The sequence below is a fragment of the Heterodontus francisci genome, chromosome 19, assembly GCF_036365525.1.
Source record: "Heterodontus francisci isolate sHetFra1 chromosome 19, sHetFra1.hap1, whole genome shotgun sequence".
Lineage (NCBI taxonomy): Eukaryota > Metazoa > Chordata > Chondrichthyes > Heterodontiformes > Heterodontidae > Heterodontus > Heterodontus francisci.
In genome coordinates this window covers 75880168-75902222 of record NC_090389.1, presented here as the reverse complement: position 1 = coordinate 75902222, position 22055 = coordinate 75880168, and the positions used below count along the sequence as shown (strand labels likewise).

Genomic DNA, 22055 nt, shown 5'->3' with positions numbered 1-22055 from the left:
CTTTTACTTATTTTTGGCTTATCCCACTGCTCTGTACTTGATTTTTAACACCATTTCTCATTGTACATCCCACAGCTTTCAGCTGGCTATCCTGTGGATCCTCTCTACCTGTCCCCATAATGGATCCCACATTTACATTATTCTGCTAATTCTTCACCAGTGCTGAGGGCTCTTTTCACAAGCTTTTCTTTGTGACTCTTTACCTTTCCTCTGTCGCTCTTGTTTGAATAGATGGGTTGATGTATTCTCATCACCGCTTGTAATGGACATGTCAGGTTGGTTGTTGTTAGTGGCATCCTTATTGAAATCAAGGCCCAGCTTTCTTTCTGAGCCCCACTTCTGCAGTGAGCAGGCATGAACTTCACATTCACCCAGTGCTGGCCAATAGGATATTAAATCATTGCCATCACAATCTGTAAAATATAATGAAGCATTTTACAGGCTCCGCCTGCATCAAACAAAGTGCAAATTCTGTGAAAATTTTACCACAGCAAAGAAATGGGAATTAGCACAAAAAGGCTGATATTCAGAGTTTCCACTCTGGATGTAGAATCTCTGTTGAGTCAAGAGGAGGTTGTAAAATTGAGCTGGCAGGCTTGTGTGCCCAAGGCACTGCAGATCACATTTTGTGCAGAAAATAAATTTCAGGCTGTGGGCGAGTTTAATCCTCGAGAATTATGCAAATAGATTCCTCACTGGATTCGATTGGTTTCTGGCCTTTTCTAGCACTCAGGAGGCTCACCCATATAAAATGGGCTCATAACAATGCCTTCGACCTATTTTGCTCAAGCCGATTCTCATAGCAAGATTTTTCTCTCATTCAGCATTGATATTTGTTTGCATTTTGCTCCCTTCATTATTGCTTGTTGTTATGGAGTGCAACATTTTTGCATTCTTAGTTACTTGCTTTGGGAATAATTTTCTACAGTTTCCCTGTTCGGCACTGAAATAGGACTAGGCACAATAGTGCGGATGGGAATTCCTTTGGACATTCTGATGACATTGCAACACTTGCATGAGAAAGATGAGTTCATCAAGGTCAACAAGTGCAGGTGTACACCCACATTTACAGACCAAGACAGCTTGCAGATAGCCTGCTCCAGAGGAATGCTCTTCAAGTTGACATATACAGCACTGGATCCTTTCAACCCACCACTGGTAACTATGCCAAATCAGCAATTCATCTTTCCACTGATAAAATGAGCCAGGGCTATGTTTGCCAGAGGCAGCACAGTCATCAGTTTCCCTTTGGAAAAGAGCCATCAACTTGACTGAACATAGAATGTTGCTGGATACTAAAACTCATAAATGTAATGGGTAGCACCCAAGTATTGTTCAGATTGTTGAGTCATGCTGCCATCTCTGACAGGTAAAAGTCACTGCTGTCCTGTGGAAAGTCTACCCTGAAGTACCAAATAAGACTCGCCTGACGCCCATCTCATCACGGAGGAGCAACATATATATTTTGCCATTTCGCAGGGGGCAGTCTTTGAACCACTCTGACACTTGCCCAGATTCTGTTTTATGCCTCCACACAGGACTTCTGTTCACTTAATTTTTGTCTGATATTTCGTCTCCCTTGTGCACAATATGCACCTTGGCAAGGGTTCATAATATTTAAAATTCATTCAAAAGCACAGTAAAGACAAACAATCTTTGCTCCCTATTGTGTGCACATTGCTTCGAGTTTCAGGTGCTCGCCAGCTTTTGTGTATGCCCCCTTGGGTTAGCTGGTGCAAAGCCAAAGCTGTGTTGACACCTTACACTAATTAATTACAAAATTGCGCAGTCATCCCAATGTGCCGTAGGCTTACTCGATTTTACACAGATTTTGCCAGGCTTGCAACTCCTTACAACTCCGTCTCTTGGCACAGTTCTAAAGACTCTGCAGGAACTGAGGGACCTCGGGTACATGTGCAGCGATCTTTGAAGGTGGCAGGACATATTGAGAGAGTGGTTAGTAAAACATCTGGGATCTTGAGGCATTTGAGTACAAAAGCAGGGAAGTTATGTTGAACCTTTATAAAGCTCTGGTTAGGCCCCAACTGGAGTATTGCATCCAGTTCTGGTCACCACACTTCAGGAAGGATGTGAAGGTCCTTGAGAGGGTGCACAGGAGGTTTCCCAGAATGGTTTCAGGGATGGAGGTCTTATTTACAAGGTTAGGTTGGAAAAGCTGGGTTTGTTCTCCTTAGAACAAAGGTGATTGAGGGGAGATTTAATAGAATTGTACAAGATTATGACAGGCTTAGATAAGCTAGACAAGGAAAAGCTATTCCCATTAACAAATGGTACAAGGACTAGGGGACACAGATTGAAGGTTTTGGGCAAAAGATGCAGGGGAAATATGAGGAAGAACTTTTTTTTTTTACACAGCAGGTGGTAATGACCTGGAACTCGCTGCCCACAAGACTGGTGGAAGTGGAGACAATCACTGACTTAAAGAGGAAGTTGGATGGCCACCTGAGAGAAATAGACTTGCAGGGCTACAGGGATCAAGTCGGGGAGTGGGAGTGTCTACACAGCTCCATGAAGAGCCAGCATGTACATGATGGGCCGAATGGCCTCCTTCTGTGCCATAAATGACTCTATGGCTCTTTAATTAATCATTCAGTACTAATCTCAAATGCGACAGGGATTTCCCAATCACCACTGATTGATACTTTCATACCATTTACAGTAACAGCATTTTTTTTGTTTTTTTCTTCCTTTATAATATGTTGTTTGTGGTAATTAGCTGCAGTATTCTCAGGGGAGGGGAACATATCTGTAGTGATGTATAAGCCAGAAACTCAGTAATACTGCAGGTTTGACACCATCCGCACAATTACCCTTTATAAAACTTACCTTTAATTAAATTGCTGAAATATAATTCAAGATAATTCCGCCTCCTCATCAATTCACCAAGAGATGTGGAGGGGATCCTTAATCTCCTTCATACATGCGCGTGTCTGATAAATAAATGTAATTAAACCTCTACCAGAGATACAAACCACAGAAAAGCTCACTTGAGAAGCCTATTTAAAAGTCACAAAATTGTCAATGAGTTATCAAATGGAATACTGTCCACTGGGATGACAAATATTAGGCCATCAATTTGCCACTCGAGTAATTACTTTTACTGGGACATTTTACAGTACCAAGAATTTTTTTCATTGCCCGACATATTTTAAAAGGTTAACGGAAATAAGTAAGCGGCTGATGAGTACTAAACACCAGAGAAAATGCAGGATGCCATTCAACAGGGGAACCAGCAGCTGTCAGACTGGGCCTGCGGCAAGTGGGGAAAAATACAACATGAGGAAAAAATCTACTTGACCTTGTCTTCACCAATCTACCTGTTGCAGATGCAGCTATCCATAACAGTATTGATAGCAGTCACAGCTGCAGAGTCCTTGTGGAGATGAAAGCCCGTCTTCAGACTGAGAACACCCTCCATTGTGTTGTGTGGCACTATCACTGTGATATCACAATGACCTGTCATCAGTACTGGGAAAAGTTAATGGTCATCAACCTGAAACGTTAACTCTGTTTCTCTCTCCACAGACCTGCTGAGTATTTTGCAGCATTTTCAGTTTTTATTTCAGATTTCCAGCATTAGAAGTAGTTTGCTTTTGAAGATGGTTGCAGTGATAGCAGCCAACCATCTCAGCCTCAGGACATCGCTGCATGAGTTCTTCAGGGTAGTGTCCTAGGCCCAACCATCTTCATCAATGACTTTCCTTCCATCATAAGGTCAGAAGTGGGATGTTCACTGCTGATTTCACAGTGTTCAGTTCCATTCGTAACTCCTCAGATAATGAAGCAGTCTGTGCCCGCACACAGCAAGACCTGGAAAAAATTCAGGCTTGGGCTGATAAGTGGCAAGTAACATTCATGCCACATAAGTGGCGGGCAATGACCATCTCCAACAAGAGGGAGTCTAATCACCTCCTCTTGATATTCAATGGCATTACAATTGCTGAATGCCCCACCAACACCCTGGGGGCACCACTGACTAGAAATTTAACTGGGCCAGCCGTAAATACTGTGGCTAGCGAAGTAGGTCTGAGGCTAAATGTTCAGTGGTGAGTGGCTTACCTCTTGCTTTCCCAAAACTTTCCACCATCTACAAGGTACACATCAGGAGTGTGATGAAATGCTGTCCGCTTGCCTGGAACACTCGAGAGCACTCAAGAAACTCAACACCAGCCAGGACAAAGCAGACCACTTGACTGGTGCCCCATGCACCACTTAAACGTTCACTCCCTCCATCACCAGCGCACTGTGGCTGCAGTGTGTAACATCCACAAGATACACTGCTGCAACTCACCAAGGCTTCTTCGAAAACACCTCCCAAAGCTGCATCGTCTACCACCTAGAAGGATAAGAGCAGTGGGTGCATAGAAACACCACCACTTCCTCTCCAAGTCACTCAGCATCCTGACTTGGAAATATATTGCTGTTCCTTCAGTGTTAGTGGGTTAAAGTCCCTGAACTTCTTACCTAACAGCAGTGTTGGAGTACTTTCACCACAAGGGCTGCAATGGTTCAAGAAGGTGGTTCAGCGTCACCTTCTCGACGGCAATAAATGCTGACCTTGCCAGTGATGCCCACATCCCATGAATGAATAAAAAAAATTACCATTGTGCTGCTCCAATTAGCAAAAGGACTCTTTAGCCCATGTAACTGCTCAAAATGAGCACCCAAAATGTCATCTACATTGAAAAAATCTGATCTGAGGGGAATGGGGGGGAAACACTGAGCAAGCACAAGTAGGAAACCAGAAATCTGAGGCCAGTAAACTTCATTAGCTCATCCATATTTTCTAGCAAGCTTAGAGACTAGGTTGGTGGGGAACCTAAAGAAGGGAGAAAATCCTAATGGGGAGAGGAAGAAAAGGAAAAGAGGATACGAAATGTTACAAAGTTAGAATTATGGAATATTATCGCAAAAAAAAGAGGCCATTCGGCCAATCATCCCTATGCCAGCTTTTTGGAAGAACTGTTCAATTTAGTCCCACATCCCAGCTTTTTCCCCGTAACCCTGCAAATTAGTCCACTTTAAGTACATGTCCAATTGCCTTCTAAAAGCTCTTGCTGAATGTGATTCCATCACCCTTTCAGGTAGTGCATTACAGGCCTTAACAACCATGTGCGAGAAGGAATTTCTCATTCCTCCTCTATTTCTTTTGACCATTATTTTAAGTCTATGACCTCTGGTCACTGACCCACTTGCCAGAGAAAACAATTTCTCCCTTCTTGCCCTATCAAAACCCCTCATTATTTTGAAGATCTTCCCTTAACCTTCCCTGCTCTAAGGAGAAAAATCCCAGCTTCTGCAATCTCTTCAAATTCCATGTAAAAGCTATTGCACTACCTTCATCGATCCTTTCTGTTATTTCGCCAGATAACTCAATCAGGTTAGTCAGATTTGCCTTTCACAAATCCATGCTGTCAATTCCTTATCAACTCATGCTTCTCCAAAGGAGAATCAATTTGGTCTTGGCAGTAATCTGTCTGTCTGGTCTGTAGTTACCAAATTTATCCTTCTCCCCTTTTTTGAACAGGGGTGTAACATTTGCAATCCATTTAATTAATTAATAAAAGTCTGGAATTAAAAGCTAGTCTCAGTAATGGTGCCATCGATTGTCGTAAAAATCCATCTGGTTCACTAATGTCCTTCAGGGAAGGAAATGTGCCATCCTTACCTGGTCTGGCCTGCATGTGACTCCAGACCCACAGCAATGTGGTTGATTCTTAACTGCCCTCTGAAATGGCCTAGCAAGTCATTCGGTTGTCAAGGGCAATTAGAGATGGGCAACAAACACTGGCCTTTGGGACCATTCCCATATCCAAGGAGGACTGAAAGATTGTGGTCTGAGCATCTGCTATCTCCATCCTAATCTCCCTCAGCAACCTAGGATGCATTCCATCTGGACCAAATGACTTGTGAACTTTGAGTGATGCAAACATATTTACCCCTTTCTATCTTTATTTATCCTATCCAATATCTCTACTTCCCCCTCCTCTCCTCCAACATTAACTTCACCCTCTTCTCTTGTGAAGGCAGAAGCAAAGTATGCATTTAGTACCTTAGTCATGTCCACTGCCTCCAAAGAAGATTTTCTTTTTTCCCTAATCACTATTCTTTTAACAATCCTTTTACTTTTTATATGTTTATAAAAGATTTTTGGGTTCCCTTTTATGTTACCTGCTACATTTTTTCTCATACTCCCACATTGTTGTTCTCATATAGTTTCTCAATTTCCCATTGCACTCTATGTATTCTGCCTGGTTTTCAATTGTATTTTGTATGTCATATACCTCCTTTTCTGTTTTATTTTAAACTCTATTTCTTTTCTCATCCAGGGAGCTCTAGTTTTGGATGCCCCAGCTTTCTTCCTTATGGGAATATGCCTGTCGGGGCCCGAGAGCATGGTGAGAGTCGTGGTGACCCAAGAGCATAGTGAGAGCAGCGGTGACCTGAGAGCACAGTGAGAGAAGCGGCAACCCGAGGGCACGGTGAGAGCAGCGGCGACCCGAGAGCATGGTGAGAGCAGCGGTAACCCGAGAGAAGGGTGAGAGCCGTGGCGACCCGAGAACACGGTGACAGCCATGACAACCCGAGAGCACAGTGAGAGCAGCGGTGACCTGAGATCACAGAGGGAGCAGTGGTGACCCGAGAGCACAGAGGGAGCAGCGGCGACCCGAGAGTACAGTGAGAGGAGTGGCGACCCGAGAGCACAGTAAGAGCAGCAGTGATCCAAGAGTACAGTGAAAGCAGTGGCAACCCAAGAGCATAGTGAAAGCAGCGGTGACCCGAGAATACTGTGAGAGCAGTGGTGACCTGAGAGCACGGACAGAGCAACGGTGACCCGAGAGCACAGCGGGAGCAACGGTGACCCGAGAGCACAGCGGGAGCAACGTCGATTCAAGAGCACAGAGGGAGCAGCGGTGACCATAGAGCACAGAGGGAGCAGCGGTGACCTGACAGTACAATGAGAGCAGTGGCGATCCGAGAGTACAGTGAGAGCAGTGGCAACCCAAGAGCATAGTGAGAGCAGAGGAGACCCGAGAGTACAGACAGAGCAGCGGCGGCCTGAGAGCACAGAGGAAGCAGCGGCGACCCGAGAACACAGTGGGAGCAGCGGTGACCTGAGAGCACAGTGAGAGCAGTGGTGACCTGAGAGCAGAATCAGAGTCACTCGGCCTGAGAGCAGAGTGGGGATAAATTGCAAAGCAACGTCACTGTACAAGGAGTTAAATGGGGGCGAGTATACTGGTAAACTTTTAATTTAAATTGATCAACTATAAAGTAAAACTAAGTTAATTAGTATAAAAACTAAATCCAATTTATCGTATAGTTAAAATCAGGGTTCAACTAATTAATCAGATCTAAGGGGATAAAGTTTAAATTAAATAACAAGGGATAGTAACACTAAAGGGTTCCAAATTTTTTTAATTAAAATCTGAGGTACACAGATAATAGGAGTTAAGTTATAACATTTAAGTTAACCTCTCTATAAAGTCAACTGGTGTCAGCACAAGAAAAGCAGCTGATCGGTGAATAACTCATGAGTATTTATTTAAGTCTTAAGGTTTCTGTTAAGTCAGTTAACAGTCTAATAAATTGAGGCTTGGCAGGGCACCTCAGTCTCATAAAAGTGCATATCCTGCTCCAAGTGGGAACTCCAAGATGTTTCTCATGTCCTGGACAACCACTTGTGCAAGAATTGTCATCACCTGTCGGAACTCAAGCTCCAGGTTTCGGAGTTTGAGCAGCAGCTGATGTTAATGTAATGCATCCATGAGGCGAAGAATTTCGTAGATAGCACATTTCTAAGATGGTCACCCTTCAGCTTAAGGGTGTGCAGGCAGGGTGGGAATGGATGACCACCAGACAGTCAAGGAGGACCAGGCAGATAGTGCAGAAATCCCCTGAATGCTCCTCGCTTTCCAACTAGTATTTAGTTCTCAATAGAGATGGCTTATCTGGGGAGTTCAGCCAGAGCCATGTCCTAGGCACCACAGGTGGCTAAGCTGTATGGTTCGACGGGAGACAAGAGGAATATGAGGAAAGCATTAGTGATAGGGAATTCTATAAACAGGGGAACAGACAGGTATTTCTTTTTTTCTTTTCATTCATGGGATGTGAGCATTGCTGGCAAGGCCAGCATTTGTTGCCAATCCCTAATTGCCCTTGAGAAGGTGGTGGTGTACTGCCTTCTTGAACTGCTGCAGTCCATGTGGGGTAGGTACACCCAATGTGATGTTAGGGAGGGCGTTCCAGGTTTTTGATGCAGCAACAGTGAAGGAGCTGTGATAAAGTTCCAAGTCAGGATGGTGTGAGACTTGGAGGGGAACTTGCAGGTGGTGGCATTCCCATGCATCTGCTGTCCTTGTCCTTCTAGGTGGTAGAGGTCGCGGGTTTGGCAGGTGCTGTCGAAGGAACCTTGGCAATTTGCTGCAGTATATCTTGTAGATGGTACACAGTGCTGGGGTGAGAAAAGATCAGGCCCTGGTAAATTGGAATCAAAGATTTGCAGGCAAAATTGAAACGTAACAATGGGCTGCCTTTTAAGAGGAGATTGCTCAGGTACAGTCGAGGTACATTCCCACAAAGGGGAAAGGCAGGACAAACAAAGCCAGAGCTCCCTGGATGACGAAAGAGGTAAGAGAGCAAGATGAAGCATAAAAAGGGTGTGTGTGACAGATATCAGATTGATCATACAAGTGAGAACTAGGCTAAATATAGAAAGTTCAGAGGGGAAGTGAAAAAAGAAATAAGAAAAGCAAAGAAAGAGTATGAGAAGAGACTGGCAGCTAATATAAAGGGAATCCAAAAGTTTTCTATAGGCATACAAGTAGGAATAGGGTAGTAAATGGAGGGGTGGGGCCGATTAGGGACCATAGAGGGATATACACATGGAGGCAGAAATACTACAATCTGTATCAATGACTTGGATGAAATACAATCTATATTAATGACTTGGATGAAGGGACAGAATGTATGGTTGCTAAATTTGCTAATAACACAGATAGGTAGAAGAGTAAGGTTAAGTGAGTGGGCAAAGATTTGGCAGATGGAGTTTAATGTGGGAAAGTCTGAATTTGTCCACTTTGGCTGGAAAAATATAAAAGCAACATATTATTTAAATAGAGAGAGATTGCAGAACTCTGAGATGCAGAAAGATCTGGGTGTCCTAGTACATGAAACACAAAAAGTTAGGATGCAGATACAGCAAGTGATTAGAAGGCAAATGCAATGTTGTTGTTTATTGCAAGGGGAATGGAATATAAAATTTGAGATGTTTTGCTACAGTTGTACAGGACATCAGTGTGGCCACCATCTAGAGTATTGTGTATAGTTTTGATCTCTTCACTTTAGAAAGGATATAATTGCATTTGAAGCTGTTCAGAGAAGGTTCACTCGACTGATTCCTGGGATGAGAGGGTTATCTTACGAGGAAAGGTTGGACAGGTTGGGTCTGCATTCATTGGAGTTTAGAATGATAAGAGGTGATCTTATTGAAACATAAGATCCTGAGGGGACTTGACAGGGTGGATGTTGAAAGAATGTTTCCCCTTGTGGGAGAGATTAAAACTAGGGAGCACAGTTTAAAGATAAGGGTCTCTCATTTAAAACAGAGATGAGGAGAAATTTTTTCTCTCAGGTCGTGAGTCAGTGGAACTCTCTTCACTGGAGAGTGGTGGAGGCAGGGTCATTGAATGTATTTAAGGCAAAGGTAGACAGATTCTTGACAAACAAGGGAGTCAAAGGGTATCGGGGGTAGGCAGGAAAGTGGAGTTGAGTCCACAAACAGATCAGCCATAATCTTATAGAATGGTGGAGCAGGTTCGAGGGGCCAAATGGCCTACTCTTGCTCTGAGTTCATATGTTCGTACTAAGTGAGCACTTTGCATCTGTCTTTACCAAGGAAGAAGATGCTGCTGAAATCATAATGAAACAGGCGATAATTGAGACACTGGATGGGCTAACAATTGATAAAGATGAGGTATTAGGAAGGCTGGCTGTACTTAAAAGTTTTAAGCCACTAGGACTGGATGAGATGCATCCAAGGATACAAAGGGAAGTAAGGGTGGAAACTCTGGAGGCACTGGCCATAATCTTCTAATCCTCCTTAGATACATGGGTGGTGCCAGAGGACTGGAGAATTGCAAATGTTGTTCAAAAAAGGATGTAAAGATAAGTGGGCCTGTCAATTTAACCTCGGTGGTAGGAAAGCATTAAAAATGATAATGTGGGACAAAACTAACAGTCACTTGAACAACTGTGTATCAATTAGGGAAAGCCAGCACAGCTTTGTTAAAGGCAAATCGTGTTTAACTTAATTGCGTGAGTTTTTTAATGAGGTTGATGAAGGTAATGTGGTTGATGTGGTGTACATGGACTTCCAAAAAGTGTTTGATAAAGTGCCACATAACAGGCTTGTCAGCAAAGTTGAAGGCTGTGGAATAAAAGGGATAGTGGCAGCATGGATACAAAGTTGGTTGAGTGACAGGAAACAGACAGTAGTGGTAATGGTTGTTTTTGGACTGGAGGAATGTATATAGTGGGGTTCCTCAGGGATCAGTACTAGGACCACTGCATTTCTTGATTGATATTAATGACCTGGGTGTGCAGGGAACAATTTCAAAATATGCAGATGATACATTGGAAGTATTGTGAACTGTGAGGGACTTCAAGAAGGCACAGACAGGCTGGTGGATTGGTACAGATGTGGCTTTTAAAATTTAATGAAGAGAAATGTGAAGTGATACATTTTGGTAAGAATAATGAGGGGAGGCACTATAAAATAAAGGATTCAATTCTAAAGAGGGTGCAGGAGCAGAGGGACCTGGGGGTATATGTGCACGTATCCTTGAAGGTGGCAGGGCAAGTTGAGAAAGTGGCTATTAAGGCATATGGGATCCTGGGCTTTATAAATAGGGGCACAGAGTACAAAAGCAAGGAAGTTATTCTGAACCTTAATAATACACTGGTTCTGCCTCAACTGGAGTATTGTGCCCAATTTTAAGCACCATACTTTAGGAAGGACATGATGACATTAGAGAAGTTGCAGAAAAGATTGATGAGAATGGTTCGAGGGATGAGGGACTGCAGTTACATGGATCTACTGGAGAAGCTGGGGTTGTTCTCCTGAGAAGGTTGAGGAGGTTTGATGGAGGTGTTCAGAGTAGAATGGGAAAAACTGTTCTCATTGGCAGAAGGGTCGAGAACCAAAGGACACTGATTTAATGCGAATGGCAAAAGAACCAAAGGCGACATGAGGAAAAGCTTTGCCTGAGGGTATGGTGGAGGCAGTTACAATCATGGCTTTCAAAAGGGAACTGGGTAATTATCTGAAAAGAAAAGTTTTACAGGTCTACGGAGAAAGGGCGAGGAGTGGGACAAACTGAATTGCTCTTGCAGAGAGCTGGCATGGACATGACGGACTGAATGGACTCCTCCTATGCTGTAACCATTCTATGATTCACTGCTTTCCAGTCCACTATAGTAGATCTCTTCTCAAGTCACTGAAATTGGCTCTCTTGTAGTTGGGTATTTTCACCGTTAATTTTTCTTTGTCCCTTTCCGTAGCTACTTTTAACTTAATTATATTATGATTACTATTACCCAGACATTCTCTCACTGAAACATACTCCACATAGCTTACTTTATTCCCCAAAACTAGATCTGGACATTGTACAAATATATAATTTATATCAAAATCAGAATAAAATCAGAAAGTATGTAATTGCTTAATATAACTAAACTTAAAATTCTCTTGTATAAAAATCCCTCTCCATGTCCCTTTGGCCAGGATTTGAATCCAGCAGACAATGTTAGGGGTGTCTCCTTGCCCTGTTGGCTGCAAGGCAACAAAGTGAAACGGGTTTGAGTAGTCCCAATCCACCAACCAGTGGGTTAGTCCACACTGCCAAACTGGCTGTAACTTGCCAATATAGTTTTTTTCTTGGTGCTGTGGTTCTTCCAACCATATTGAATGCTCTGAATCCAGGGGGGCACAGGTTCCAGCAGCATACAGTAGTTGGTCCAAATAGTGATTTCTTCATGCATAAACCTTGTTAATCTCAGTAGGTATTAGACAATGGAACCTGATCCTACTCTCAACTAATGTCCATGCTTATGAATTTGATCTGAATATGTTAAACATTTGTACAATAATACTTGCAGGGTGTAATTTCTGTTCTCAAGGGTTTCCATATAGCTTGCTGTAATTTATTTACAAGAGCTGTTTAACATCTCTGGTAATAGGAGCGTTTAAGAGGGTGTCGAGACATTCAAAACACTGTGTACACTAGTGAGTGAATAATGAAGTGTTAAATGCATCTGCTCAGATGAACAATTAACTGATTAGCATTTACAAAGGGGGGAGATGTGAGTGATTAATCAGCTGTTCATGTGCATTTAGAAAATTATATTCTTTATTATCTTCTTCTTTGGCCTCCTTATCTTGAGAGACAATGGGTAAACGCCCTGGAGGTGGTCAGTGGTGTGTGGAGCAGCGCCTGGAGTGGCTATAAAGGCCAATTCTGGAGTGACGGGCTCTTCCACAGGTGCTGCAGAAAAATTTGTTTGTCGGGGCTGTTACACAGTTGGCTCTCCCCTTGCGCCTCTGTCTTTTTTCCTGCCAACTGCTAAGTCTCTTCGACTCGCCACACTTTAGCCCCGCCTTTATGGCTGCCCGCCAGCTCTGGCGAACGCTGGCAACTGACGCCCACGACTTATGATCAATGTCACAGGACTTCATGTCGCGTTTGCAGACGTCTTTAAAGCGGAGACATGGACGGCCGGTGGGTCTGATACCAGTGGCGAGCTCGCTGTACAATGTGTCTTTGGGGATCCTGCCATCTTCCATGCGGCTCACATGGCCAAGCCATCTCAAGCGCCACTGACTCAGTAGTGTGTATAAGCTGGGGATGTTGGCCGCCTCGAGGACTTCTGTGTTGGAGATATGGTCCTGCCACCTGATGTCAAGTATTCTCCGGAGGCAGCAAAGATGGAATGAATTGAGACGTCGCTCTTGGCTGACATACGTTGTCCAGGCCTCGCTGCCAGAGAGCAAGGTACTGAGGACACAGGCTTGATACACTCGGACTTTTGTGTTCCGTGTCAGTGCGCCATTTTCCCACACTCTCTTGGCCAGTCTGGACATAGCAGTGGAAGCCTTTCCCATGCGCTTGTTGATTTCTGCATCTAGAGACAGGTTACTGGTGATAGTTGAGCCTAGGTAGGTGAACTCTTGAACCACTTCCAGAGCGTGGTCGCCAATATTGATGGATGGAGCATTTCTGACGTCCTGTCCCATGATGTTCGTTTTCTTGAGGCTGATGGTTAGGCCAAATTCATTGCAGGCAGCCGCAAACCTGTCGATGAGACTCTGCAGACACTCTTCAGTGTGAGATGTTAAAGCAGCATCGTCAGCAAAGAGGAGTTCCCTGATGAGGACTTTCCGTACTTTGGACTTCGCTCTTAGACGGGCAAGGTTGAACAACCTGCCCCCTGATCTTGTGTGGAGGAAAATTCCTTCTTCTGAAGACTTGAACGCATGTGAGAGCAGCAGGGAGAAGAAAATCCCAAAAAGTGTGGGTGCGAGAACACAGCCCTGTTTCACGCCACTCAGGATAGGAAAGGGGTCTGATGAGGTGCCGCTATGTTGAATTGTGCCTTTCATATTGTCATGGAATGAGGTGATGGTACTTAGTAGCTTTGGTGGACATCCAATTTTATCGAGTAGTCTGACGAGACCACGTCTGCTGACAAGGTCAAAGGCTTTGGTGAGATCAATGAAAGCAATGAAGAGGGGCATCTGTTGTTCGCGGCATTTCTCCTGTATCTGACGAAGGGAGAACAGCATGTCAACGGTTGATCTCTCTGCACAAAAGCCACACTGTGCCTCAGGGTAGACGCGCTCGGCCAGCTTCTGGAGCCTGTTTAGAGCGATTCGAGCAATGACTTTCCCCACTATGCTGAGCAGGGAGATTCCACGGTAGTTGTTGCAGTCACCGCGGTCACCTTTGTTTTTATAGAGGGTGATGATATTGGCATCGCGCATGTCCTGAGGTACTGCTCCCTCGTCCCAGCACAGGCAAAGCAGTTCATGTAGTGCTGAGAGTATAGCAGGCTTGGCACTCTTGATTATTTCAGGGGTAATGCTGTCCTTCCCAGGGGCTTTTCCGCTGGTTGAGAATCAATGGCATCACTGAGTTCCGATTTTGTTGGCTGTACGTCCAGCTCATCCATGACTGGTAGAGGCTGGGCTGCATTGAGGGCAGTCTCAGTGACAACATTCTCCCTGGAGTACAGTTCTAGGTAGTGCTCAACCCAGCAGTCCATTTGCTTGCGTTGGTCAGTGATTATGTCCCCTGATTTAGATTTGAGGGGGGCGATCTTCTTGATGGTTGGCCCAAAAGCTCTCTTAATGCCATCATACATTCCTCTGATGTTTCCGGTGTCGGAGGCCAGCTGAATATGACTGCATAGGTGTTGCCAGTGGTCATTTGCGCAGGGCCTGGCTGTTCTTTGTGCAGTGCTTCTGGCTGCTTTAAGTGCTACGGATGTTAACTCGCTGGGGGCCTTCTTGTAGTTCAACAGTGCAATGTGCTTAGCGGCTATGACAGGTTCCAGCTCTTCAATATGAGATTGAAACCAGTCTGCATTCCCCTTCGCACGTTTGCCGTAGGTGGTCAAAGCTGACTCATAGATGGTGTCTCTGATGTGGGCCCACTTGGTCTCAGCATCCCCTATGGGAGTGTTTTGAAGGGCTGTTACAAGTGAATTTAGAAATTTTTGTAACAGCTGTGGATGAGAAATTCTGCTAGTGTTGATGCGCGGGCGGCCCTTCTGCTTGGAATGATGCAACTTTTTTGGTCTGAGTCTAACCTTGCTGCACACCAGGGAGTGGTCGGTGTCGCAGTCCGCACTGTCGAAGCTGCATATGATTTGAACACTGTTTAAGGAGGCTCGCCTTGTGACGATGAGGTCTAGCTGGTGCCAACGACGCGTTCTTGGGTGCCTCCATGAAACCTGGTGACAGGGTTTAGTGTGAAAGAACGAGTTGGTGATGCAGAGGTACACAACTTAAGCAGTCTCTGTCCATTCTCATTCATCCTTCCAACGCCATAGCGCCCAAGGCAGGAGGGCCATGAGTCATGGTCGGCCCCAACTCTGGCATTAAAGTCCTCCAGCAGGAACAGGTGTTCGGTGTTGGGGATGCTACTAATGATATTATGGAGCTCCTCGTAGAACTGGTCTTTAGCTTCAGGTGGGGAGCAGACTGTTGGAGCATAGATGCTGAGTAGGTGTACTGGACCAGAGGTGGTGAGCAGTCGGATGGACAGTATGCGTTCCGAGCCATTTGAGGGAGGCTCTATCATGCTGAGCAAGGAGTTTCTGATGGCGAAGCCCACTCCATGCTGTCTTGGTTCTTCAGGATCCCTACCCTGCCAGAAGAAGGTGTAGTCTTGCTCTGCTAGAGTTCCACTCGTGGGGAGGCGTGTCTCCTGAAGTGCTGCAATGTCTACATTGAGTCTACTGAGCTCGTTGTTAATGATGGCGGTCTTCCGAGAATCGTTGATTTGTGTAAGGTCTTCCGACAGGCCAGGACACATAGTTCTGACGTTCCAGCTTGCAAAGCGAAGGGCTGGTACCTTCTTTCCTTTTTTCATGTTGTTTGGTGCGGTGTTGCAGTCCACTTTTCGGGCAATGACCCTGAGCTCCAAGCACCCATTGAAGCAGGTGGACTGTGGCGGGACAGAACCTTATTGACCGGGGGCTGCCCGGTCTGAGGCGGGCGGTAGCTGTCCAGTGAGGTGCGATGACCTCTCCCACCGACAAAGGCAACCCGTGGCGCCCAATCTCTACGCCAATTGAGCTGGACATATAACCCGTAACTTCTGCCTTCCGTGTTGTTTCAGTCGCTGTGAGGCGACTATGGAGTGACCTCTCCATGGCGCATGCCTGGGCGAATGTATGGAGGTTGAGAGTTGCCCAAGCGTCAAAACCCCCCTCTCGGCCTTTCTGGTGGGGTCCAAAGGAGTGCAGAGCACGACGTTTGGCACCGGTATGGCTGTAGGAACTGCCGGAAACATGCCAAGGGTGACACATGACCGCCTACGGGGTTCCACTCCGGATTTTCTATCAGGGTTTACTCCCTTAGCTTTAGTCTCTCCCGAGACGCCCACAAGGCAGTGGGGTTGTTAGGGCCCCTACACAGGGGTAGGAGGATGCCGGTGGGAGGAGGGGGTGCGAGGGGGAGGGGTAGAGGGAAGGGGGTGCGAGGGGGAGCTGGCAAGGGGGCTGTAAGGGGGTAGGGGGGGTGCAGGGGAAGGGGGTGCAGGGGGAAGATGGTGCCGGGGGGCTGGAAAGGGGTTGTGAGGGGGGAGGGGTGTGCGGGGGGGGGGGGGGGGTGGGTGGTGAGCTGAGAGAGTGGAGCTGGGAAGGGGAAGGGGGGGTGGAAGGGGAAGGAGGGGAAGGGGGTGCAGGTAATAAGCCATTTTCTCAGTTCCCACCATCGACGCCTGGAAAGCTCATCCGCGTCCTTCGGGGGGTGAGCGACATCCTCGGGCGCCGGCACCAGCATTGCCAACAGTGCGCTGCAGATGCTCTCCGAGCCATCTCCCGCGGGCACTTTGAAGTTGCGGCCGAGGAGCCGTTCGTGGCTTTTTGCGTGTTTGGGACACCTTTACGCAAGGCTTCCCCTCTGTGGTAAACTTATTTCCCTCGGGTCCCACTGTTCCTTCATCTCTACAATGGACTTACCGCACGCCGTGGCCATGGACAGTCCGGACGGTGAAGACAGCCGGATCGGAGATCAAAGTATCACCAGCTGTACTTTGCAATTTCGTCCGGATTTCATTCAATTTCATTGAGAAAACAAAGAGCAGGTATGGCTGGGGGAGGGCAGTGGGCCCAGGTAACGTAAACTAGCTGTTAGCTTGTAGTTAGGGCTAAAATGAACTGATTAAACAGCCAGGGGAGTTTCAACAGTTTAAGAGGGTAGATTGGGGGAGAAAACACTAAGAATAGGAGCAGATGGCCATGGATAGAGTTGAACACAAGGGAGCTTCCTCGGGAGCTTCCAGCTCAGGAGCCATCTTGGCCATCATGGCCAAGATTCTTTATTATACACCTAATGTATCTAGCTACTCCTGAAACCACAGAAAGGACAATAGTAGTTAGGTCCTCCAGAAGCATAGTGTAGCAAACCGTTGGTCCTAACAGGCAACACATTTATTGGAAAGTCACAATTCTAACTTTAATCTTGGTATGAAAAAACAGTAAGTTATTCCAATCTTGAAGTATCACTATGCTTATTTAAATTGAGACTTAATTCCAAATGTAAGAAAACACAGTCAGGTTTTCTTGTTCCTGACACTTGCATAATTGGGTGCCTTGGGCACACCAAAAACAAGAAAACCAGGTAGACAGAAACACATGCCCATAAGGGGAAACAGCCCAATTTTCCATCTATTAATTTAACCAGTGGAAAACTGGACAGACTCCATTAGGGGAGTAAAAACAAGAAATGCTGGAACCACTCAGCAGGTCTGGCAGCATCTGTGCAAAGAGAAGCAGAGTTAACGTTTTGGGTCAGTGACCCTTCTTCGGAACTAGCAAATATTAGAAATGTCAAAGGTTATAAGCAAGTGAGCCGGGGGTGGGGCAAGAGATAACAAAGGAGAAGGTGTAGATTGGACAAGGCCACATAGCTGACCAAGAGTGGTTTTCCCCGCTCCCCCTCTCGCGTCCTGAAACTTTCACTCATTCCCTCTCCCCACCAGTGTCACGCCTCGGAACCCTGAATGGAGTTCTGAAGGCAGGGTAGCTCCGGCCAGCGGCTGGAATATTTGCATGGGACAGCTGTCACTACCAGATACGTAATTATCTAGTAAAATTCAGCCCTTAACCTCTACAAGTGCCATTGTGACACATCTATGCCTGAAACCAACCACCCTTGTGACCTCTATGTGTGAAACTATGCAATTAGGACCAAACCGTAGTTCTGCACCTCAGCAACAAGCAGCATCGAATTATAAATCTTGTTTGAGAGAATTGTGTGCTTGCCTGGTTACAGGTGTGGTAGAGTTCAAGCCCAACAGATAAACATTTAAATATTTAGGAAGTGAGGAGGAGAACACCCTGTCCTCTACACTGAGGTTAGGTCAGTTTGCAAAGTCCAAAGGGAGTCATGCAGATTTGACACTGCATTGGATTCACATTAGGGGCTGGATTTTAAAGCCTTTCTGCTGTCAGGAATGGTGGTGGTGGGGCAATGAAGATCGGTATGGCAGAGGCCCGCTACCGACCATGACAGGCCCTGTTCCGATCTTGGCGGCGAGGCCTCGTGGCGTCTGTCCCACTGCTCGGACCACAATTTCCATATGGAAATTAATTTACATACCTGAATTAATGAAGGTCCTGTTGCCTCCTTAATCGCCGCACCGATCTTCATTCGGGCGGCCGGCAATGCCGCGCCTTCGAAGCCCCGTTCAGGGAAATGTGGCGCGACACCTGTGGGGAGGGGCAAGGAGGTTTTTTCTCTGTGAGGGACGGGGGTGGGGGGGGGGGGGTGCGGGGAGAGGGGTGACAATGCTGCGGATTCGTCGGGGGGGGGGGTGATGATGGGAAGGGGTAAAAAAGACAATGGTGGTAAACTTTGGGGCGAGGTGGGGGAGGTCAAATTTTCAATTTAGGAATTGCGCGGTGGCGGGGGGGGGCAGGGAAGAGGGCAGGAATGTTGTGAAATGCCATTGGGGGGGGGGGGGGGTGGGAAATGCATTGAAAGGTCATTTCATTCTTTTTTGCAAAACTTTAATTTACCTGGCCCTTAAAATTTGAAATGCACATTGAGGGCGGCAAGCCCTTTAAAAATGGCACCTGTGCCTGCGCATTAGTCATCGCGGGGGATGGGCCACAGCCATGCAAATGAGCCATCACACGTTTGAAATCACAGCATCTCCGTCACACGTTGCCCGTGCGTGCTGGCTGCACTTCTTACGTCCTCTGCCTACTTCGGCGGCGGAGTCTTATAGTGCAGCCTTAGATGTGATATCAAATCAAAGTGGTGTGAAACCATGCACTCCAGGACATCTCACTCCAGTTTCATTCAGAGTCAGCTCGAGCCCTGACTCTACTAGTTTAGTTTCAGCACAAGACCAAAGTCACTTTCCATCAACAATAGACATGCAGTGTAAAATGTTCGAGTGCAAAAGTTTCTTTGATTCAAATAGAGGTTGCAAAGTTAAAAAGGTTGTTTTCTAACTCAATTTTACTGAGAAACAAGATCTAAATCTCAACTGTTAGGACTGTATTTGAACCCAAGCCCCAGAGGTTAAATCACAGTGTTCTGATAAAAAATGCCCATCACAGACAGGAGAACTTTATCCCTTCTATCAGTAGAAAGGGGGTGTTTCATTTCTAATCCATTTTGCAGGCCAAAATTCCTGACATTTATATTAAATTTGACAAAATATTGTGCTTCCTTTCACCATTTTCTACTCACCTTTCGGGGTTGTATGCAGGGGGTCAGTAAGCAGTCGTTCGCTATTAGCTGCCCGCTTAAATCTGCGTGGAAACCTCCCTCGATATCGTTCATTCTCCTCGCTCTCTGACGATGCTAAAGAAAGGCTACGCTCCTCATCCAGTGACAGATCACTATCAGTGTCGGAATCATGGTCTGCGCACAGGAATGACAAAATTCATTTAAAATTTAAGACTAGATAGGAGAATTTTTCTTAGCTCAGCAGTAAGGCAAGTGGTATGCTCTTGAGGTCTATTGTGAGTGCTACCAATGATGGGATGAGTTTCAGTTTCCCATTACCTAAAGTGGATGAATTCTTAATAGATGCATTCATGTGCCATTCCTGGTGTGCTATTTTAATGCTAACAGTAACCACTTACTTTAACAAAGTACTAACAATGTGAAGCAGTCATCTGATATCACCAATAGTCAGTTCACATTTAAAAAGTACTTGGATATGCACTTGAAATGATGTAACCTACAAGGCTACAGACCAAAAGCTGGAAAGTGGGGATTAGGCTGGATGGCTCTTCCTGGGCTGGCATGGATGTAATAGGTCAAATGGCCTCCTTCTGTGCCATAAATTTCTATGATTCATTTGTAGGCTCTGAAAATGTAGGCTCGAGTTAAACAGCTGCCTCTGGTAAAGCAGAACAGGTGTGAAATTATCTATTCAAGTGGATTTCACTCCGCCTACTTTAATGGTTACGTTACCGCACTGGTAATCTGCAGGTCTGGACAAATAATCCACAGAACACAAGTTCAAATCCTACCATGGGAGTTCAGCTTGAAAATTCTGAAAATAAAAATCTGGTATCAGTAAAAGTGACATGAAGCTGTCAGTCGGTCATTAAAAACCCAACTGGTTCACTCATGTCCTTTAGGAAGGAAACCAGCTGTCTTTTCCAGTCTGGCCTATATGTGACCCCAGTCCCACGCCAATGTGGTTGGCTCTTAACTGCACTCTGGCTAACAAGCCACACAGTTGGCAACCAGGGATGGAGAATAAGAGCTGGCTTTGACAACAGTGCCCATATTCCAAGAATCAATTTTTAAAAATGTGCTTGCGACTCAGATGACCTTTAGAATCCTGAGTCATACCACCACCTGATGTTAATATCATTTTGTTTATGTGCCTTTGGATCTGACATCAGCTGTACCAAGGGCAGGTTTTTAAATATTTGTTCTCCAAAGGGCATTCCGAAGAAGGGTCACTGACCCGAAACGTTAATTCTGCTTCTCTTTTCGCAGATGCTGCCAGACCTGCTGAGTGGTTCCAGCATTTCTTGTTTTTATTTCAGATTTCCAGCATCCGCAAGTATTTTGCTTTTATTATAGATGGTATGCATTGTACTTTCATTCTAGTTGCACACATTCCTGTGATCAACTCAAGAGCAGTATTTGCAGAGGGCTGCTAACCAGTCTTAGCAAGATACTGATGCATGACGTTGATAGCATGTGAAGAAATGGAGACAATAAAACAACTGTTTAAAAATTCAACATAATGTAATGCTCTTAATGTTAATTCCTCAACTGGTTTAATATTGATCAACCTGAAATTGGCTGTTCCTGTTTTACTATGAGTAAATGAACAGTTTCAGGCCTTCTGGTAATAGATTTATGGCTTTTTTGGACATTATAGTCAGGTATTTTTACAAGTTATTCATGAGTTTGCAATATGCGTCTCACTAGTGGGCGTTCTCATTCATGTAACAAAGGTTATGATTGTTGAAAGAAAATATTTTCTTTTTTTATAATCTATTCTCCACAAGAAAGACTTGCATTTATACAGCACCTTTCACGACCACTTGATGTTTCAAAGCAATTTACAGCCAATGAAGTACTTTTGAAGTGTAGTCACTGTTGTAATGGAGGAAACGTGGCAGCCAATTTGCACACAGCATGCTGCCACAAACTAACGTGTTAACGACCAGATATTCTGCTTTTGTAATGTTGACTGAGTGATAAATATTGGCTAGGACTCTGGGGATAACTCCCCTGCTCGTCTTTGAAATAGTGCTATGAGATCTTTTACACCCATCTGAGAGGGCAAACGGCAGAGGCCTCAGTTTAAAATCTCATCTGAAAGATGACACCTTTGACAGTGATGCATTCCCTCAGTACTGCAATGGAATGTCAGCCTTGATTTTTGTACTCAAGATCTGCAGTGGACTTGAACTCGGAATCCTCTGAGTGACAGTGAGAGTGCTACCAACTGAGCCACAGCTAACAGTGATTCTATATACATTTGCTTAAGAACATCTTGTTTAACTTGTTTCTGTATGGTGTTTAACCCAGCAGGCCACTGCCCTTGATCAACTGATACACATTTGAATATAAAGGTTTTTCAAAAAAATTAGCCATGGCCCAGTTTCTACAACAGACAGGAATACACCTGTACTGAAAAATACACTTCAGAGCTGTGATCTTGGAGTCAGGTACAAGTTGGTGCTGGAGCAGATGCCCACTGCCATGCAAACATTTGTAAAGTTGTGTTCTGTATAGATATTTTATTAAAGTTGCAGTC

The 22055-nt window shown here is 45.3% G+C and overlaps 1 protein-coding gene across 1 annotated transcript in view; it reads right to left on the bottom strand.

Annotated features, from left to right (window-relative positions):
* Positions 1-22055, bottom strand: part of LOC137380212 (cadherin EGF LAG seven-pass G-type receptor 3-like) — a 305811-nt gene that overhangs the window by 4255 nt on the left and 279501 nt on the right. Inside the window, exons 32-33 of the mRNA XM_068052016.1 lie at positions 19511-19684; positions 204-413 (exon numbers count right to left, since the gene is read on the bottom strand). Coding sequence (XP_067908117.1) covers positions 204-413; positions 19511-19684 — 384 coding nt within the window. The remainder of the gene's footprint in view (positions 1-203; positions 414-19510; positions 19685-22055) is intronic.